We start from the raw sequence: 20,820 nt of genomic DNA, 5'->3' as shown, positions 1-20,820 counted from the left end.
ATTAACTTATTGGTTTCTCTTCCATTCAATCTGTCCTACATAATACTGAAATATTAATCTTAAAAGTTCATAAATTCATTTTAAAAGGCTTTTTCAGGCTTTTTTTAAACCCTTACCTTCCATCTTACAATCAATACTGTGTATTGGTTCTAAGGCAGAAGAGTAGTAAGGGCTAGGCAATGAGAGTTAAATGACTTGCCCAGGGTCACACAGGTAGGAAGTGTCTGAGGCCAGATTTGAACTTAGGACCTCCTGTCTCTAGGCCTGGCTCTGTGAACTTTAGATTACTCCCTACTTAGTCTAACAAAAAAGGAATGTCTACACCCATACTTAAGGATTAAGTATTTAGGAGGATGGCCTATGACAGACGTGCTAACAAATGACAAATCAGAAACAACTGACAGACCCCAGGGCTATCCTAAGTCAAGCTTAAGCTACCATTGGTACATGTGAGACACAGGAAAGTGATATAAAAACCGTCTATACATTTTGTATCGCTTCCTCTCTCCGGCCTCTTTTGGCGGAGAGGTGGCTCTGGCGGCAGCTTGGCATGGTGGCAGTTATTGTCCAGTTTTGACGATGAGTTTTCCTTGACACTATACTGGGAGAAGCTGAGTAGCAGAGTTCAGGTGAGGCATCTTCACTGAGCTCTCTCCGAGTTTAGGCTGATTCTTTTTTCTCCTTTACCTTCCAAATACTATCCTCTTAGAAAAGCCTCTAATCTTCTTCAAAGACCTTGTGGTAGAGGTCTTTATTTGGTATTTTCTCTGGTGACCAAATTAATTTAGATTAGGTCACAACCCTAAAATTATCCTTACAGTCCTCAATCCACTAAGCCACCCAGCTGCCCCCATTTAAAAAGGTTTTACAAAGTGCTTAATAAATATTTCATTTTATCTTCACAATTCTTGGGAGATAGGCACTATTACTCCCATTTTAGAAATGAGGAAACTGAGGCAAAGAGAGGTTAAGTGATTTGTCTGGGTAAATGTCCAAGACTGGATTTTAATTCAGGACTTTCTGACTTCAGGCCCAGTGCTCTATCTATAGTGCCAGCTAGCTACATCCTCCCCATCCCCCATTATAACATTATATTCTATGTCACTGCCTCTGCCAGAAGTAGTATTTTTGTCTCTCTGTATTCTTGTTTTCCTTGAGCAAAATTGGGAGTAGTCTGATTCTTGATTTTCCATTTTACTTGTGCTATGCTCCCTTAACCCAATAAGAAATATTAATGCCATTATATAACTATTTAAGCAAGTAATTCTAAAAGTATGTACATACATCAGCAAAGTAAAAGCAGAGGGAAAGGTTCCACATGCTTTTTAATAACAATGAAATTTCAAGAAAAATGAGTATTTAAACACTAAAGAATGTCTAAATAAATTATGATGTATGAATTTAAGAGTTTTACTGTATTCTAATAATAAAAATGAAGAATTCAGAAAAACTTTGGAAGACATATGATCTGATAAAGAGTAAAATAAGAAAGCCAAAAGAACAATTTTCATGCTGACTAACTACATACAACAATGTAAAGAAAGACACAATAAAAAACTTCAGAATTATAAAGTTCATAAAGTACTTGAGGATCAATCTATCAAAGCACAAAAATGACTTGTATAAATTCAATCACAAGGTGCTCCTTAAAGAAATAAAGAGCAACATAAACTGCTGGAGGAATATTCAGGGCTCATGGCTGGACTATACCAATAAAATAAAATGACAATACTACCAAAGTTTTAATGCTGTGCAAATCAAATTATCAAAGGGATATCTTATAGAACTTGATGAAATCATAACAAAATTCACTTGGAAAAACAAAAGCTCTAAGATATTAAGAGAAATTATTAAAAGAGGCAGAGTTGTAGGGAGAAAATCACTTCTAGACCTCAAATTAAATTACAAAGCATTAGCCATAACATCTAGAACAGACTAGATAAGAGTGTCAGAAACAAATGGAACTCAAAAAACTAGTACTTGATTATAGACAGTCCTTGATGGTGGTTTTAGATGCCATTTATCACTTTAACAGAGGTTCCATTTATTACAATTTTTTAAATGTTTTTATAAGGAATGGGTGTTATATTTTGTCAAAAAATTTTCTGCACCTATTGAAATAATAATATAGTTTCTGTTCATTTTGTTATTGACATGGCCAATTATGCTGATGGTTTTCCTAATACTGAACAATCTCAGCATTTCTGTTATAAAACTCACCTGATTGTGGTATATGATTCTTGTGATATATTTTATTTAAAAATTTTGCATCAGTGTTCATTAGAGATAGTGGGCTATAATTTTCTTTCTCTGTTTTAGCTCTTCCTGGTTTAGGTTTCAGTATCATATTTGTATCATAAAGAGTTAGGAGGAATCTCTTCCCCTATTTTTCCAAATAGTTTATCTAGTACTGGAAAGAGTAGTTCTTTGAATGTTTGGTAGAATTCACTTGGGACTCTCTCTAGCCCTAGGGCTTTTTAGGAAGTTCTTTGATGGTTTGTTCAATTCCTTTTTCTATGATAGAATAACTCAGTATTTGATAAAACACAAAACATAAAATTCTTTATTACTAATAAGAGAAGTGTTATTATTAGGGGAGTCATTGCAAAGTGACAGAAGAGTAAAAAGTAACATCAATAAATACTAAAAAAACTAAAGCAGTTATAGTAAAGCTATTCTTCAAACCTAAAAACTTATAACCATCAGAAAACATGAAGGATAAAAAAGCTCACAGTATCAGCAGCAAAGTAGGACTACAAATACCAGACACCAGGTTGCTATGGCACCTATTGTTTTCCCCGATTTTCCATTAATTTCACACTAGAGTAGATATAACACAACTTTACTATAATTACTCAGTTACTTTAGTTGCAAGATTTATTTAGGAACCATACACATTAAAGGAAAAAAAAATCTCATGGAAAAAGCACTAGATTCCTAGTTCTATCATTTTCTAGCTATAAAGTCCTGAGGAAATCAGTTTAACTCTCTGAGTCTCAGTTTCCTCATTTGTAAAATGACCTAAATAATCTTTTAAAAATCCCCTCCAGTTCTAAATAATGTCAAACTATAATATGAAAGATCATCTAAACTAATTCAAACTCCTTATTTTAATGAAGTTAACTGAAGCTGAAAGAAGTTAAGTGATTTGTTTGAGGTAAACAGCAGATAGCAAAGCCAGGATTCAAACCCCAGCCATCTAACTCCAAATCCATAGCTCTTTTTTACCACACTCTGCTATTGGTTCTCTTGCTTGCTTCATTCTGCTTCACTTTGCTTGCATATTGCTTGCATACATATACTTTTGGTCACCACTGAAGCACAAGTTACAGGAAGAGTCTCCTAATAAGAGTTTCCTAATCCCATTCACTATCCTCTATATCTTTGACCTATTCTACACAAAGATTTAGTCATGTTCAAATGTCCTTTTCCTAGAAAACCATACCATCTATAAAAGGGATTTTAAGGACAGAAAGGTTCTGAGAAGATTACCATGATAAGATCTTTTAACAGTATAAGAGACAGAAAGAAGGGAATGAAGACAAGGAAATCAGTAGGGAGGCTGTTGTGGTAATCTCAGCAAAAAATAAGAAGGGCCTGTTTTAGGGGGTGCCTCCATCAGGGGTAACTCACTAATAACACACTGACAAGAAATCAGAAGAAATCCTATTCATTTCAGAGGAAGTAGTGAGCAGGATGGAAGTGAGATGATCTTTTAAAAGTAATAGAATAATGGGCAGAAGAAAGAAGCCAGTCTAGTTTTAAATTTCTTACAGATGACATTCCTCTTCTTAACTCTCAAAAGCAGACTGTACCTCTCTTTATGCCACTTATCAATGTCTACTTTATTGTTTTCTCATGCCAACTACAATATAAGCTGCCCAATGGCAAAGATCAAGTTTTATTCCTCATTCTATCACCCTTCTCCCCTGTGAAAATTTAATTTAATTCTTCCCTGATTGTGAAAATGAAATTAACTCTCCCCTGATTGTGAAAATGAAATTAACTCCCCTGCCCATTTTTAGATTTAAGCACCAAAAGTGTAAACACCCTACTTAAAGTTGGATGGGGAGATCTTCCCATTTTTTAGATTTAATCAAGAAAGGTGTAAACACCCCATTCATACTCGAGTTGGGGAGGTCTGTGACCTATGTGTGGGATAGTGGGTGACGAATCAGAATCAAACTGACTACCCCTGGGCAGTCCTAAAGTAAGGCTTCCACAGTAATTGGTAGATGCAAAAATTGGAGGAAGGCACAGGAAGTGACGCAAAGAAGTGTCTTTAAAAGGGAGTTACAATTTCCTGTGGAGAAGAACCGTCTTGAGATTCATGGGAGAATTGTCTGAGATCTTCAGAGAGAACTTCTGACTTCCTCTGGAGATCTGAGTTGGAGTTGGAGGCTGAAGAAGAATTTGCTGACTGGACCTAAGACCCTATTCCTCATGAAACTGTCCCTAAATCTCTTCTTTTGGACTGACACGTGGTTAAGTGAAAAAAAGCTGACTCCTTTCCTGGATTTTCTGAACAGACTAGCCTCAGGAGAGACTTCCCCAGGTCCTCAGCTTTGCTGAGGCCTCTCCAGCTAAGAACCAACTCTCCCTGCCTGGATTGAGTCAGGGGGCCAGGAGTAAATTACTTCGTGTTCAGGCTAGATATCTTACCCTATCCTCTCTTTGATTTTCTTATTTTACTCTTTCTATATTTTGTAAATAAACTTGTAAATAAATCTCTTTGGAATAAAATAAATTCCTGGAGACCCTATTCTTAAATAATCCAGTACAACTTTTATAAAATAACTCTTTTTTTCCCCTCTTATACCCCATAGCACCTAATATAATGTTTTCCATATAGTAGATATAAATGTTGAATAAATGAAGTCCAATTGTATCATCTTAGAAGCTCTGAACTAGAAAGCCAATGATTAGAGAAAAGACTGTTTTAAATAGTTCATTTAAAAGATCATATTTTTCAGTGGAATTTCCTAACAAATAATTTTCTTATATTAATTCCTTCACTAAAGAACTCCTAATCTTATAAAAGATGTATACATTAATTACAAAAAGAATTCAAGTGGACATAATTTATATTTAAAAATCCAACTTTAATAAATTTGACTGAAAATTAAAATGCTACCTATACCAGATATTAGATAGTTTTCTAACAACTTTGTCCTAGAATTCAGAAGAGAGGTAGAATGGATAGAGCGGGTCTCAAAGCCAGAAAACTCAGAGTTCAAATCCTGTCTCTGACTGAGCAACTCTAGCCAGGTGATTTAATTCTCTCAGTGCTCTAGGAAACTTTCTATAATTCTAAGTTGAAGAGACAATACTTAAGCATTTTCTATACCAATTAAATCAAAAGTCGAACCACTATCCTAATCCCTACAATTTAGAAGGGCTTTTTTTAGGGGACTAAGTGTCATACCATAGATTTGCAGTCCAGGGATCTGGGTTCCAATCTCACTTTGAATACTTACTACATTTATTATTTTGGGCAAGTCAGTTAAAAATTCAATGTTTCTGTTCATCTGAAAATATGAAGGTTGAACTTCAAGATCCCTTCCAGCTCTAAATTCTATGAAACCTCTGATCCTACTGATCATTTACATGGCCTAAGATTTTTTTTAACTTCTCAGAGAAATATAAGTTGATATTTTTTCCCCATTCCCGACCACCCCTCCCCCTAAGGTATGAAGAATCACAGATCAATAAATATACCTCTGGCAAGCAAATACATTATAAATCAGTTCACTGAGGTTTTAGCTGCTCCAAAGTACATTCGTGTCTGATATTTATGCTGTTGATAATTATGTTTCTATGCTTAAAGGCTTTTTTCCCCCCTTTGCCTTCATAACTTTTCTGATTGTCCCTTTAAGGGCAGCTAGGTGACACAGTGGATAGAGTCTTGGACCTGAATTCAAATCTAACCTTAGATACTATATGCCCCTGGGCAAGTCACAACCTCTATTTGCCTCAAATGGTGATAATAATAGCACCTACATCACAGGGTTGTAAGGAACATTTTTTTTTGATAGGCTTTCCCTTGTTTCAGGTTTATTGCTTTAGGTGTAATTTCATTAAGTATTGTGTCCGTTCTTTATACATAGTATATTATAATGAAAATAACTGTAAAAATAGGATTCAATATACACAAATTGACCCCAGAGATAACTTTTTAAGGAACAGATCAATTCTATAAAATGAGGTAACAATACACAGGTCCACATTCTAATCTGATCAAAGGCAGATTAACTATTCCATTTCAACTTCTTTTTGATCTTTATAGTTCTTTATACTTGCTTCAAATTTATTAAGCACATGTTGACAAACATCCATGAGCTCATTAAGGCCTTGCCAAAAAGGCTCAACAGCTGGAAGACCCCCTCTTAGTCTGAATGCAAAAATTAATTTTGCTTTCTGAAGTGTGAGTGATACTGTATCCACACAACTCCACTTCTGGGTTCTTCATGATCACGTAACGTAGAGTTTCCTAATCTTATGTTTCTCATCATACAACACAAATGTGACACAGTTTCCATCTGTTCAGCTGCCTGGGATATTCCAGTGCCAGGTACATGAGATCTAAGGACACCATAGGAATTAGTTGTCAGCCATGTCTCTATGCCTGTTCTGTAACATGTATGGCATCCACTTCTGACAGCCCAAAGCCATCTTCTGAAGCTATGGATGGGATCTTGTGGGTAATTTTGCCTGGTTACTTAATACCTCCAAGTTCCATGAATGGCATGAATTAAAAAAAATTGGTTTAGCACTTACTAAGTGCCAGAATTCTTACAAGCACTAAAGATTCAATTCAAAAGGGAAGAAAGCTCCACCCAAAAGGAAATTACATTCTGAGAAGAAGAGACAACACATATAGGGGAGTGGAGCCCTAGAGTTTCCAGGACTTATTTCAGAGTGGGTTTGATTATGGTTCCAGGAAAGGCAAGTGAAAAGGGGAAACAGGAGTAAGCATTTAGAGTATGAGTAGCTGGTTAAGTGAAGGTGGGTGGAGCTCAGGCAACCACCAGTAAGTATAGAGAAAACATAGGGTTGGAGTTCTAGACATGAAAAGGTAAAATCCCCCAAATCTTGAGGGAAGAATGGAAGATGGTAACTGGTGATGAGAGGGTACCTCTTCAGTTCAAGTCTTACAGCACAGAAACTAAGAACAATTTATAGATTTTTAACTTTGGGTCTGGAACTTGACTCTGGAATCATCAAAAAATGGCACAGGACAAAAGGGTTGGCCAATAAATGTGGATAGGGCAGAAGAAAAGATGTTAGTAAATCATGGCACCTAGCCACATCTTAAACTATAAGAATGCTATTCATTCTTCTCACTATTGTGTTCTACTTCGATGATGCCATTCCTTCAGTCCACACACAAATGCACATACCTATTTTCTTTTCAGTAGTCTATTTATATTTATGATTTCAGAGCTGGAAGTCACTTTGGAAGTCATCTCAAAAGTCCACCCCCCCCCCCATTTACAGACAATAATTAAAGTCTTAGGAAGCTAAGTGATTTGTTCAAAACCGATTTTCTCCAACTGTATTTCAAATACTTTCCTCAAATAAGAAGACTGCTTCACTCTGTTGGCAAGGGAATAAAGAATAACTCATATTTATACAGTTCTTAATAAGTTAAAAAGCACTATGCTTATGTTATCTTACTTGGTTCTCATGACTGCCTTGTAAAATACATGCTCTGTGAGAGAAATACCATACATGTTACAACACAATTTTATAAATGATAAAATTTAAGCTCTAGTTAAGGGAGTTGGTATTACTAGCAAGTCACACTGATAAGTGGCATCATTGGTCCAGAACTCAAAGTCAATACTTCTACTACAATACTGTGTTTCCCAAGAGCATGTCTAAGTGAGTTTTCAGTTTTGCATTGCTGCCATGAATCTTTGGCTCCAGAGCTTTCCTGGTACAGGTTAGTACAAGACCTCAGTATCATTCAAGATTACAATCAGTGTTACTGACATAAATTTATTCAGAATCTCATGGCTCTAGTTCCATCAATGAAAATTCACCACACTTAACCAATCAATTGCCACTGCATTTCTCATGTCCCCCTTATTCCAATCATACAACCAGAATTCTAGTCTGGACTCATCAATTCTTGCCTGGACTGTATCAATTGTTTGCCTCAAGTTTCTCCCCATTTCAATCCAGCTGCCACATAACTGCCAAAGTATTTTCCTGAACTGTCAGTCTGTCCCTGCCCAATAGATTCCAATGGCTCCCTATTATTTCTGGGACCAAATATAAACTCCTTTGTTTGGCACTTACAGCTCTTTACAATTCAGTCTTCCTAGCTTTCCTATACTCTACTCTCTTCCTCATACCCTATCATCCATCCATACTGCCATACTGGCCTACTTCCTATTCATTGACTACAACTCCCCATTTCCCTTTTCTGTGTATACTGGCTGTCCCCCAAACCTGAAATGTTCTCCCTCTTCACCACATCTTAAAATTTCTGGCTTCCTTCAAGAATCAGTTCAAGCACCACTTTCTGAAGGAAGTCTTTCCCTGTTCCCTCCACAACTAGTGCCTTCCCTACTAAGGCAATTTTATATCTACTTTTCATCTACACGATTAACACATACATATTATATACATATGCTGCCTTCCTAATTAGAATTTAAGTTCCTTAAGAAAAGAGATTGTTTTTGCTTTTTTTTTTTTAGTACTGGCATTTAGCACAGTGCCTGACACATAATGATTAATAAATATTTTATGATTGATAGAGTATTTGAGCTATCAATAAAAGTATGAAGCCAAAATAGGTGCTATGAATAACTTAAAAGCAAGAATTAATATGTAGACAATTACCAACTGATAATTGAAACCTAGATAAATAAGATTTCAAAATGCACATTTCTAACACACAAATTTTCATCCTTAATTTATGAATTATACTTTTCCTCTTCTCATATCTTTTTTAAAAGCAACACATAAAGAAAAACAATTTTGAAATCAGAGTGATTTTAATACACCCCAGCTGCACCGTATCATATGACTAAGCTTGTATGACTCATAATTTTCCTAAATTATACAATTCATTACAATTCAGTTGAACTAAGCATACATGACTTATGAAATCCTATCCAGCTCTGTGGTTCTATCATGTATTTTTCCCCTATGAAAGCTATTGTCAATTCTATAATGATCAATCAATATTAACTTTGTATGTTAGTATATGCTAACAAATAGAATACTATATGATAAATGAAGTTCTTTAGATACTGAATCTTGTGGGTCCTGAACCACCTTTAAATCACTGCATTTCTCATGTCCCCCTTATTCCAATCACACAACCAGAATTCTAGTCTGGACCCATCAATTCTTGCCTGGACTGTATCAATTGTTTGCCTCAAGTTTCTCCCCATTTCAATCCAGCTGCCACATAACTGCCAAAGTATTTTCCTGAACTGTCAGTCTGTCCCTGCTCAATAGATTCCAATGGCTCCCTGTTATTTCTGGGACCAAATATAAACTCCTTTGTTTGGCACTTAAAGGGAATGGGAGAAGAGAAAGCAAGCTTTAGGAGGGAGCAAACCCAGAATGGCAAAAGTGTAAGCAGGCTCAAATACAGCCTTCCTTAGAACCAGAAATGGGGAACTCCTCAAGACATTTATTTGCCTCACAATCCTCAAGTCAGAAAACAAGGAGGCAATTTTGTTCATATCCAACTATTCATGATCCCATTTGGGGTTTTCTTGGCAAAGATACTGAACTGGTTTGCCATTTCCTTCTCCATTGGCAGATGAGGAAACTAAGCAAATAAGGTTAAATGACATGTCCAAGGTCACAGTTAGTAACTAAGGCCATATTTGAACTAAAAAACATGGTTCTTCCTGGCATTCATATATTATGCCACCTCGTTGCCCCAAGGAGGCAATTAAGTTGCTCAGGCATGAATAGCCTAGTGAGAAAGAGGATGAAATAAATTCTCCACAAAGTTAATTCTATTTGAGAATTTTTGTAGATGTTTGATAAAACTGTACCTATAAAAGCTATATACATATATTTAAGAATATGAATTAAAAAAAGATAAAAGAAAGGAGAAATGGAAGTATATTTTGTGGGCATCAGAAACAGTGTTTTATTCCAATCTAGGAAGATTTGAAGCAGGAAGGGAGTGGAGCATGGAAATTTAAGCTAGTGAAAAATTTACAAAGATTATATTTAAGTAACTATGTTTATTGAGTGTTTTGTGTGTTTAAGTGTATGCATACAGAATGAGATTCAACTAATTCTATCAATCAACAAATATTTATAAAGTGCTTACTATGTGCCAGGCAGTGTGTTAGGCATTCCAGTACAAAGAACAACTATACCCAACGAACTTACATTCTAAGGAGGAGACAATAAGCATACATAAAATATATATAAATTAAATAAATACAAATGTATTCAAAGTGGTCAAATACAAGGTAGACTGATCCTAAAAGGCTTCAAGAGGATGGTACCTGAGCTACATCTTATTTTTTATTTAATTTTATTATTAAAAAAATTTTAATAACAAGTTTCCACATAAGTTTTTTGAAATTATATGATCCAAAATGTCTCCTTCTGTTCTTCCTTCTCCCCTCCCAGAGCAGGTAAGCAACTGAATCAGTGTTATAAATGTAATATCATGCAAAATATATTTCTATATTATTCATTTTTTTAAGTTAATAATCTTGTAAAACCAAAACCCTAAAACATATACCCAAATAAGGAAATGAAAAACCATATGTTTTCATCTCTATTCCTACTCTTAAGTTCTTTCTCTGGAGGTGGACAGCATTCTTTTTTATAAGTCCCTCATAACTGTACTGGAACATTGTATTGCTGGTAGTAGCTAAGTCTATCACATTTGAAAGTTCTACAATACTGCTGTTGCTGTGTACATTTTCCTGGTTCCGATGAGCTACATCTTAAAAGAAGAGAACCTCTATGAATGTGGAGGTAATGAGGGTAATACATTCCAACCTTGGGAACAGTAAGTTCAAAGGAAAACTGAGATGGGACCTGTAGTATTGTTGTGAGAAGAGAAGGCCTATTTGACTGGGTCACAGAATGCAGGAAAGAGAGTAATATCCAAAAGAGCCTAGAAAGATAGATTTGGGTAAATTATGTAGGGCTTTAAAAGTTAAGCAAAGAAACTTACATTTTATCCTAAAAATAAGAGAGAGGCACCAAAGTTGGTCTCATGGCCAGTTCTGAACTTGAAGGAAAATTACTTTGGAGCACTATATAGAATGTACTGGAGTAGGGAGAGACTTAGGACACCAATGAGGTTGTTGAAGTAATCTAGGCTGGAGGTGAATAAGTGACTGAACTAAGGTGGTAGTCTTGGGAGCTAAGAGAAGGAAATAGTATGAGAAAGATGCTCTGAAGTTAAAAATGGCAAGATTTAGCAACTGTCTGGATACTTGGAGGGAGAGATGGAAAATTAAGATTCCAGCATAATGCTGTGGTTACAAACCTGAAAACACTATGTTGGCAGTGTTGATTTCAATAGAAATAGAAGGGTGGAAAAGAGAAATATTGAGGAGGAAAGATGAGTTCAATTTTGGACATTCTGAGTTTAAGATCAAGGTAATATCTAGTTTGAAATGACTTAGAGGAAGAAACATATTGCAGGACTTGAGCTCCAGGAACAAAAAGTGATAGAGATAGATATATCTATGGATCTGGGAGTTTTTTGCATAAAGATGAAAGTTTAAGCCATGACTTTAGTTTCTAGTGTTGTTTATCCTTCATTTAGAAGAAGACCAGTGTCTTAAGTTGCACATGAATTGGATTTAAGTGAGACAGAGTTGTACAAAGTCCTCAGTCTTACTCTCTCTTCCAGAGTCAACAAAGTCTAGTGATAAGACAAGGGTCCAAGTCAACTGGTGATGGCCCAAGATGCAGTAGAAGACCTGGGCATCTTCACAGTCTGACCAGGCTCTAAACACTCCACAGCACCTGCTTCAGCTGACTTCATGACTGCTGGAATGAACTGTTCCCATCTACCCATTTCTTCTGGAGAAGTCTTCACATGCTTAGAGTAGACATTTCCATCACTCACTAACAGGTTTATGGCCTATGGGTTACTCTCAACCTGATTTAGTCTGCTTGCCAAGATGGTTTTACTTTACCTTTAATGTCTACCTGTCACACAATTCTCATCTGTGCCTGGTTTCTAATAAACCAAAGTATTATCTTTATTGATAATATAACCAATGAATTGATGATTGATTCCATTGATGTATTTTCTTTAGATATGTAATAATAACAGCTGCTAAAATTTATATAGTTCTGTAAGGTTTGCAAAGCATTTTACAAATGTCATCTCATTTTATCTTTCCAACAACCCTGGAAGAAATACTATTATTATATAACCCCATTTAACAGATGAGGAAATTGAAGAACAAAGAGATTAAATAACTTGTCCAGTGTTACACACGGTCTGAGGGCAAATTTGAATTCAGGTGTTACTGACACACCAAGTTCAGCATCCTACCTCAGTTTTATTATTGTTGTTATTATCCCTCCCTCAGTACATAAACAGTCTAAGTCCTTATACCATTTTTTATATGTAGTCTGTAGATCATCACTGGAAATAGGTTTAGTCTACCTGTACCTTACATAGAATACAAATGGAAAAAGAATTTCTTATAGACAGAAAGCTACTCCAGATATTCCTTTCTGAATAAGCCCCCAAATATATTTGTCTTCCTTTAAATCTGTTTGAATTTCAGGCTAACAATCCAGACAGCAAAAATTAAATGGAAGAAAAATAAATTTCTAGATTACGGCAGGCACTTGGGCCAATATGCCGAGTTATTCCATCAGTACATATATTGAATTTAATGTCTTGGCCTTCTAGTAACATATACAGCCTTAGTGTACCATAACAAGAAATCAAAGAAATAGGGGGAAACATACAAAAAGAAGAGACACAGAATGAAACAGATTCCAAAGAATAACATGCATTCTAACTGCAATTATGTAATTAAATTTAAAAACAGCAACAAGTCTATAAATACACAGAAAAAAAAATTTAAAAAGCAATATAAAACCAATAGGATAATTTGGTTACTCCATGTTAAAAAAGTCTACACATATCTTACCCTCCCCCCCATGGCTAAGAAAGTTGACTATATATGTGAACTATTTACATGGTTTTTTTATTCTCTTTGCTTTTCCGAAGCTCTTGTTTATATATTTGAATATCTATATTTAAAAGGATTGAAAATAAAATTTACCTGTACTGGGGGGTGGGGGGTGGGGAGATTATACAAAAATACTAAATGCTTCACACAAGTCATCGACTCCTTTTCCCAAATATTCCACAAAACAATAAAAACAACAATAACAAAGTTTCCTCATACTTGAAGCTTTTGAAGACCAAGTGGTTTGGGCTATAGTTTTTGGCACGTTCATGTTCACGAACTCATTGTTCATGTCTAAGAAAGTAATTATCTTACTCTATGCAGAATAAGAAAAAGGAAAAACTAAAACAGAATTTGGAAAATTAAAACTAACATTTAAAAAAGACTTGAATGTGCACCTTAATATACACAAGCTATATAATATAGCCTCATATCATGAATGTAAAGGCATTTAACAACTTTTTGATTTAACTACAGGAGGCAAAGTACTTAAATGTCAGTTCCTGAAAAGTTAAAAAAAAAATTGCCACCCATTTCCCCAGTGAGAGAACAGACCACCTGCTCCATTCTTCAACAGAGAAAGACGCTCCTCCCTTACTTCTTCAAACAGACACAGAAAACACCCAGCCCCTTTCCCTTCTCCTTTTCCCAAAGACAAGGGAAACGCATACTCTGACATACCTCTTCTGAAAGGAATTCCATTCATACATACCCCAAGGGAAAAAGAAATCTCCCCCTCAGTCTAATTTCCAGACACAGTTAAACAAACACCCTGAGGGATGGAATCTCCTGTCACATTACAGACTTACAGAACTTAGTACCTCCCCACAAATCCTGTGCTCCCCACTTATCCTCTAAAAGATCACCCTTGACCCTCCCCCATTACTACTGTTCAGGCCTCCTCTCTCTGTGAGACATCCCCCGAAACAGTTACAGATTCCCATGTTCATATACATCTTGACAAACCTCTTCTTAAACTCACCCTCTTTTACACTCAGGGGCAGAACCCCCTCCATGGGAGGGGATTCTCTTTATCCGCTGACAGAGTCCTCTTATGCAAAAATCCTCCTTACACAGTGAAAGACCTCCTTCCTAGGCCCACCTTATACACACGACACCCCCATATTCAGTGACACACCCTACAGACCTTCATACAATGACAGACCCGCTCTTACATACACCTCAGTCTCCAGTAGCCAGACATTTCCTCCTCCTCCCCGCATCCCCACAGCCCGACTATTATCCTGCCCCGCCAGCTTCCCCGAGACCAGGCTGACAGAGCCAGGAGCTCGGGTCTCACCATTCGGAGGGTGGGAGTCATGACTGGGCCCGTCCGGGGGTCTTCTCGCCAGCAGCAGGGTGAAGCAGCTGGAGAAAACTAGGACACATAACTTCATGTTGGCAGCCCAAAAACTTTTCCTTCTCTGGGGCCTGGGGCTCGGCTCGCACCCGAGACCCGGCCCCAAGCTCCTCTCCTTCCTCACTGCCACCCCCTTTAGCCACTAACTCGCCGGCCCCCGGAAGTCGGAGGTGAAAGACAACTTCCCGCGAGAACCATACGCTCCGTCCCCCCAGCTCAGTCCCGCGGCTCGCGACCGCCCACACCCGGAACTTTGGCCTGGGGCGCGGCATGCCGGGAACAACGAGAGAAATTCCGCCCATCGTACCAGGCACCCAACCACTGCTGCCGTCGCCGCCATCTTGTGTCGCGTTTGAGATGGCCCCGCCTCCTGGGGGGCGGGACTCGGAGATTTTGCCCTGACGCGACCCCGACCCGGCACCGGGGTCAGCTCGGGTCCCAGCTGCTCTGTGTTTGGAGTTGAGAAGAAGGTACATTTGAGGGCTGGTTGAAAGTTATCGAGGATTACACCCCACAGTGACCCATAACAATCCCAACGGGGTCCAGAAGTGCTTTGTTTACAAAGCATAGGATGTTTTTTGTTTGCTTGGACGCTCGTAACCCCAAGAGGGCTGCAGGGTCGTTAGCCCCATTTTATGGAGGAGAAAGCTGAAGCTCCGACAGGTGAAGATATTAGGGGAAGAAAGCTGTACTTGAGGCCAAATCACTCGAGTTCAAATCCCATCCCTGACAAACCAAGTCAGCTAGCATTTATTAAGCGTTTACTGTATTTCGGGCATTGTGCTAAATGTTGGGTATATAAAAAAGGCAACAAATTTCCTTCCCTCAAAAGGGCTCACAATCCGACTGTTGCGGTGCACCTCAGTTTCCTCTTCTGTCAAATGAGACTTGGACCTAAAAGGCCATCTCTATGAATCTTAAGACCACAGTTGTGAGGAAAGTGGTTATTTAAAACTTTAATGTGCTCTGCTATGTGAAAAGAAATTATTTATCCCCTGAGAAACAAGGCTACAGAGTACTTATTAAAGCCTGGACTTCTATAGTATTTTCCTCCCCTGCTTCTGTTATGGGAAAAATATCTCCTTTTTGAGTTCATGTGGTAGGTAGGTAACTGCTGTAGAAATAGATATACCACAGACATCATGGAAGTGAAAACCTAGGTTTTAAGTTTAGGCCTCAGGAAAAAAAATAAACTTGAAAAAAATTATTCCAGAGAGGCTTTTTAGAGACAAAATTATGTCAAAGTGACAGAAAAATAGTTTTATATGTTGCAATATCATACATTCTTTTAGATGTTTAAAGTTATAAAAGATTCATACCCCTTCAGTCATAAAATTTGAACAGAATTAAGCAAAACCTTAACCTTGTACATTCCTTTAGGAAACAAATCAGGTTAGATTATAGGTGAACTGAGTCAGGTTACAGATTAGACAACATTTAGAGGATTCACAATGGGTAGATTTAGGGAGAAGATTTACATGTAAGGCATTGGAAACAATTGGGATTCTTTAAATAATATCACTTAGGCTTCTATCTGAGGAATAATAAAGTCTTAATACTATTATTCCATCACTCAGGTTTTGGTTAAGTGAGGTTAATATTAACAGAAGGTGAGCTTTCAGTTAGCCAAAATTTGCAGAAGGAATGGCCCTGAACTTTAACAATAAAAAGAAATAAAAAATTTCCATAACTGCCAAAATGAAAACTACCTAAAAATAAGGGACCATAAGGGTAGAATAGAAAGAACAGGTTCTTAATCCTGGCTGTAACACCCAGTAGCTGTGTAACCTTAGAAAAGTCATATTAACCTCCCTCTTCCTCTGTAAATTGAAGGGTTTGGAATTAGATGACATCAGTCCTTTTCAGCTCTAGCTCTAATTATCTTCTAATTTACCACTGTCTCCTGTGGAAGTGAATGGGTAAACTTCTGTGAAATAATGCTGGACCTGGAATTGGGAGCCTAGGAATGGAATTTCATCCATCAGAAACTTAATAACTGTGACTATTGGCAAGTCACTTAAAACCCTCAGATATTTAAGGTTCTCTTCTGCAAAGTGGAGATGATAATATAATACTTGCACCTCACAAGATTATTAGGAAAGTGCTCTACAACAAAGGAGGTACTACAGAAATGTGAGTTACTGTCATTAACAATGAAAAGCATCCAACTTTAGTAGTAAAATATTGGTGGGGTTAGTCAAGTAGCAGCTAGCCCCATAACTACCTAGTCTGATGCAAAAATGTCAATAAATTTTCATATGTACTGTAGGGAAGAAAGGAAAGAAATGGATGCAGACAAGCAAGAGAAAGGACTTTGCACAAAGATCAATTTGATGGATTTACCATATGCTGCAGAACTGTTTTGTTCTGGAATTCAGGGAACATAGAAAAGGGGACACAGGGATCAGCCAAGGGCTTTTTTGGTTTCCTGTCTCTGAGAGAACTTGAAGCTAAAACTTCCAGCTGCTTGCATCTATGTGAGCAAAGTAAGAGTTTGCCTTTTTTTTTTCCCCATGGAGCCAAAACTACTTGTCCTGGTGTCCTGGTGTCCTGGTGTAGAGATCCTACCTACTTTGACATCTACTTTGCCATTTAACCCTGTTCCTGTGTCCTGAGAGAGCATCCTGACTACTGTGAAGATTTCTGAAGCAAGCCAGTAAACTGACTGAGGGGACTGACTGAAGAGGACTGACTGAAGCCATCTTGGGCCCAACTTGATGAGGATTTAAACCCTCTCATAAAGGGTTCAACTTAACTACTCTGAAGAACTATAAATACTTAACCAAACATTATTTGGGAGGATTAGTTGGTCAGGTAGTTAGATAGCTGGGGATTTCCAGACAATGTAGTGAATAGGCAGCTGGAATTAAGGGAAGGTGACCCTTTGCAGGGCCCTTAGAAAGAGGGGGAGGATTACTTAGAAATTTCTTAGATTAAGGATTCCTATTTCCTAATCCTCCCATCCTGTTACAGTGAATAACAATAAACCCTGTCTTTGGTTTTTAACCTTAGTCTAAGAGTCAAATAAACATTCTGGGCCCCTGAGAGGCATGTAAGGGCATATCCTCACTGTGGGGTATCAAGTAACCAGCAACCCTTGACATCATACTTCTACATCTTTACCATCTATATTATTCCCTTATTTCAGTACTAGCCCTAGAGATGATAAGATATAGGTCAGTGACTTCAAGGAAATTACATGAACAAGGAAATAGAAGTGTCAAAATACACTCCCAGCTTCTTGTTCTCCATGAAAAATCTCTTGGTTTAAAGCTTTGATGTCTTCTGACACTTGGATACTTCTGCTCAGAGATGTTAAACTTACCTAGCTTTAGACAGCAAGTATCCTTTAAAACTCCTTAAAAATATGCTGAATCAGATTAAAATACAAATGGGGGAAAGGGGCAGCTCTATGACAGTGCATAGAGCAGGCCTGGAACTGACATGGGCATTGTACTCCCAGAAACTCAGGAAAACTATTATCAGGGAAATTCCTTTGCTCCTTTACGTCCTCTTGACTCCTGGCCTAAAACATCCAATGACCCCTATAGGACCCTGAGATGATTGTCTTCCTTTGATCCTCCTTTGGATTCAAGATGGACAGAGAGATGCACCTCCAGGCTTCACCTCAATACTATCAGGCAATATCTCAGACATCTGCCTGTTCCCTAAAACTAAGGAATCTTTTATGAGGGTCATTCCCTATGTCTCCAGGCAGACCCAGGTCAGATAACCAACCCCCTGACCAAATGCCTGAGGATTTACCACTCTAGAGTCACATCTATACAATGACACAGCATCTATTGTAAAGAGTATAAAATCCCCAGAATTTATGTCATCTCGGGGACAGCTTTTCCATCTATGCTGTCCTCCCAGGAAAACAGCTTTTCCATCCATGCTGTCCTCCCAAGGAGCAGCCTTCCATCTTGCTGTTCCACCTGTACTATCCTCCTGGCCATTCTCAACATTACTTTCTAAATTAATAAATTTCTCTTTTTATTTTTAAGCTAAGTTTCAGTCTTGCATTCTTGCAAAAAGGTATCCTTCCCAAATGCAAGGGGTGCACCACTCTTTACCCCTATAACAGAATCAGAAGTTCTTGGGTTCAAATTTGGCCTCAGATAATTCCTAGCTGTGTGACCCTAGGCTAGTCACTTAACCTGCATTGTCTAGCCCTTGCCTCTCTTTAGAATTGATACTAAGAAGGTAAGGGTTTGTTGTCATTTTTTAATGTAATTGGGGAAATGTTTATCAAAATTCAAATGTAGTACAACATAGATAATGTTAATTTGTGATTTTCTATGTCAATATGCAAGAGGGATCCTTTCTATTTGACTTGGACACTGCTGCTCTTAATAAAATCAGTCTTTTAGCATGTGTTTTTGCAGTATTATGGTTTTTCCTTTACTTGTATGGAACTTATGATTTCTAAGGTCCCTTTCCCTTTCAGCTTTAAATCTATGATTTTAAATAGCTGCAAGTGTTTTGTGGAGTAGGATGTGTAAAAGGGAATTTCTTTATTCTCTCTGAGTTTACACTTTCAAAAGGGAATCCTTTATTCCCTTTGTCTATTTTGAGTTAACACTAACTGAAGTACCCCTACTTAGAGTGTGAAGACAGGATTAACTCTCCTTTGTCTACCTCTGAATTGAATCAACAAAAGATTGAACACCCTACTTAGTACTAGATTGAGAAGCTAGCAAGGTATTTAGAGAACTCACAAGTCACTTACTTGGAGAGCTCTACCCTTTTAACTCAGTCCCAAACTTGTGAATCCTATGATCAGAGTTTATACCCTCAAAAACTCAATCAGCCAGGAATCTGTGAACCTTTTGATGAGTATTTACCCTTCCAGAAGGTGAGAACTGGTTCCCACAAGTACTGCCCCTGGGCAGTGCAAGACAATTTGGAAACTGTGATTGGCCCCTGTGAAGAGGGGCAGGGACAAGAAATCACCATAAAAAGCCATAAATCCTTCGACTTGGGTCAGTATTGTGGAGATAGTCTTCTGACTAGAGAGCGTCTTCAAGGGAGTTTAGCTGGAAACTGTGGCTTGGATCATGGGCTTGGAGCTCAACTTCAAGGACCCTGATACCTGTACTACTTTGTGGGGTGAGTAAAAGGTTGATTTCTTTCCTAGTTTATGGAGATACTAGCTTGCAATTTGGAGGAGGCCACATTATTACTCACTACTGGCCTTCCTGGTTGAGAGCTAATTAATCTCTGCCTGGATTAAGATAGGATAGATAACTTTTCTATCCCCTTCACATTTTTCTACTTATTGTTTCCTCTCTATTTTGTAAATAAATTTCTGACTCGAGATATAATAAATATTGGTGACCACATAATTTCATAAAATTATTGTCCAACCATTAATTTTCACATTTACAAATAAAGACAAGCTGGGTTGATAACTATTCAGTCTATTGATTTATGTCACTAAATTAAATATAAAAATAACAGTATAATAGAGAGACTCTTTAGCTTCTGGTCAAGGTGACTTTTTCTCAATTTTAGTGTTATATAATTAATAACACAATAATATGAGAACTAGTGCTTTGAAACTTGCCCAAATAAATTACTCAGGTGTGGTTTAAATTGATGTTCATTTTGGTATGCCTCAGTAAGATCTCAGCAGTTCTTAATTCCTACTAATGATTGAAATCATAATGCTTGAAAACCATTGAAACTCTATTCTAGTATAACTCCCTCATTTTCTAGATGAGGAAACAGTCCCATGAGGTAGCAATTTGTCAAAGATAGAAGAGATGTGTCAGCCAATAAGCATTTACTAAATGCCTTTTCTCTCCCAGGCACTGTATTAGGCACTGTGGATACAAATACAATGTAAATACAAAGAATGAAAAGAGTACTCATTCTTTCATTCATTCAACAAGCCTGTCCTAAAGTGCTAGGGATACAAAGATAAAAACCTAAAGCACTTGTTACCCTCAAGGTGTTCACATCTTTTGGGTGGGGGGTGGGGGGAAGGGACACACACACACACACTGTGCTCAGATAAGTAAATATATAAAACATATAAAATGAGAAAGAAGGCACTAGCCACTTGGAGACCCAGGATAGGCTTCCTGTAGGAGGAGGTATTTAAGTTGATCTCTGGGCATTAAAAGAAACTTGAAATTCTGTGAGGAAAAGGTGGTAATTAAGGAGGGAGACCATTCCAGGCATAGAGAACAGCCTGAGCAAAATCCCAAAGGCAGATTATATGGTATGTAAGGAGAATAATAAGTAGGCCACTTTGACCAGAATTTGTATTTGAAAGTTGGTAATGTG

The 20,820-nt window shown here is 37.5% G+C and overlaps 1 protein-coding gene and 1 long non-coding RNA gene across 3 annotated transcripts in view; one reads left to right on the top strand and one right to left on the bottom strand.

The window, feature by feature from the left end:
- The window catches only part of ADAM17 (ADAM metallopeptidase domain 17), a 58,963-nt gene extending 44,177 nt beyond the window's left edge, over positions 1-14,786 (bottom strand). Inside the window, exon 1 of one of the 2 annotated variants that reach the window (XM_007476152.3) lies at positions 14,467-14,786. In XM_007476152.3, coding sequence (XP_007476214.1) covers positions 14,467-14,563 — 97 coding nt within the window. In that variant the 5' untranslated portion in view covers positions 14,564-14,786. The remainder of the gene's footprint in view (positions 1-14,466) is intronic. The other variant, XM_056813317.1, reaches the window with a different exon arrangement.
- Positions 14,787-14,788: 2 nt separating this feature from the next.
- LOC107650589 (uncharacterized) lies at positions 14,789-18,903 on the top strand. Its single transcript, XR_008915501.1, has 2 exons — positions 14,789-14,996; positions 16,796-18,903. It is a non-coding gene; the product is annotated as an uncharacterized LOC107650589 (long non-coding RNA).
- The last annotated feature ends 1,917 nt before the right edge of the window (positions 18,904-20,820 follow it).

The sequence above is a fragment of the Monodelphis domestica genome, chromosome 1 (genome assembly GCF_027887165.1).
Source record: "Monodelphis domestica isolate mMonDom1 chromosome 1, mMonDom1.pri, whole genome shotgun sequence".
In the NCBI taxonomy this organism is placed as follows: Eukaryota; Metazoa; Chordata; class Mammalia; order Didelphimorphia; family Didelphidae; genus Monodelphis; species Monodelphis domestica.
This window is presented reverse-complemented; position numbering and strand designations above follow the sequence as displayed.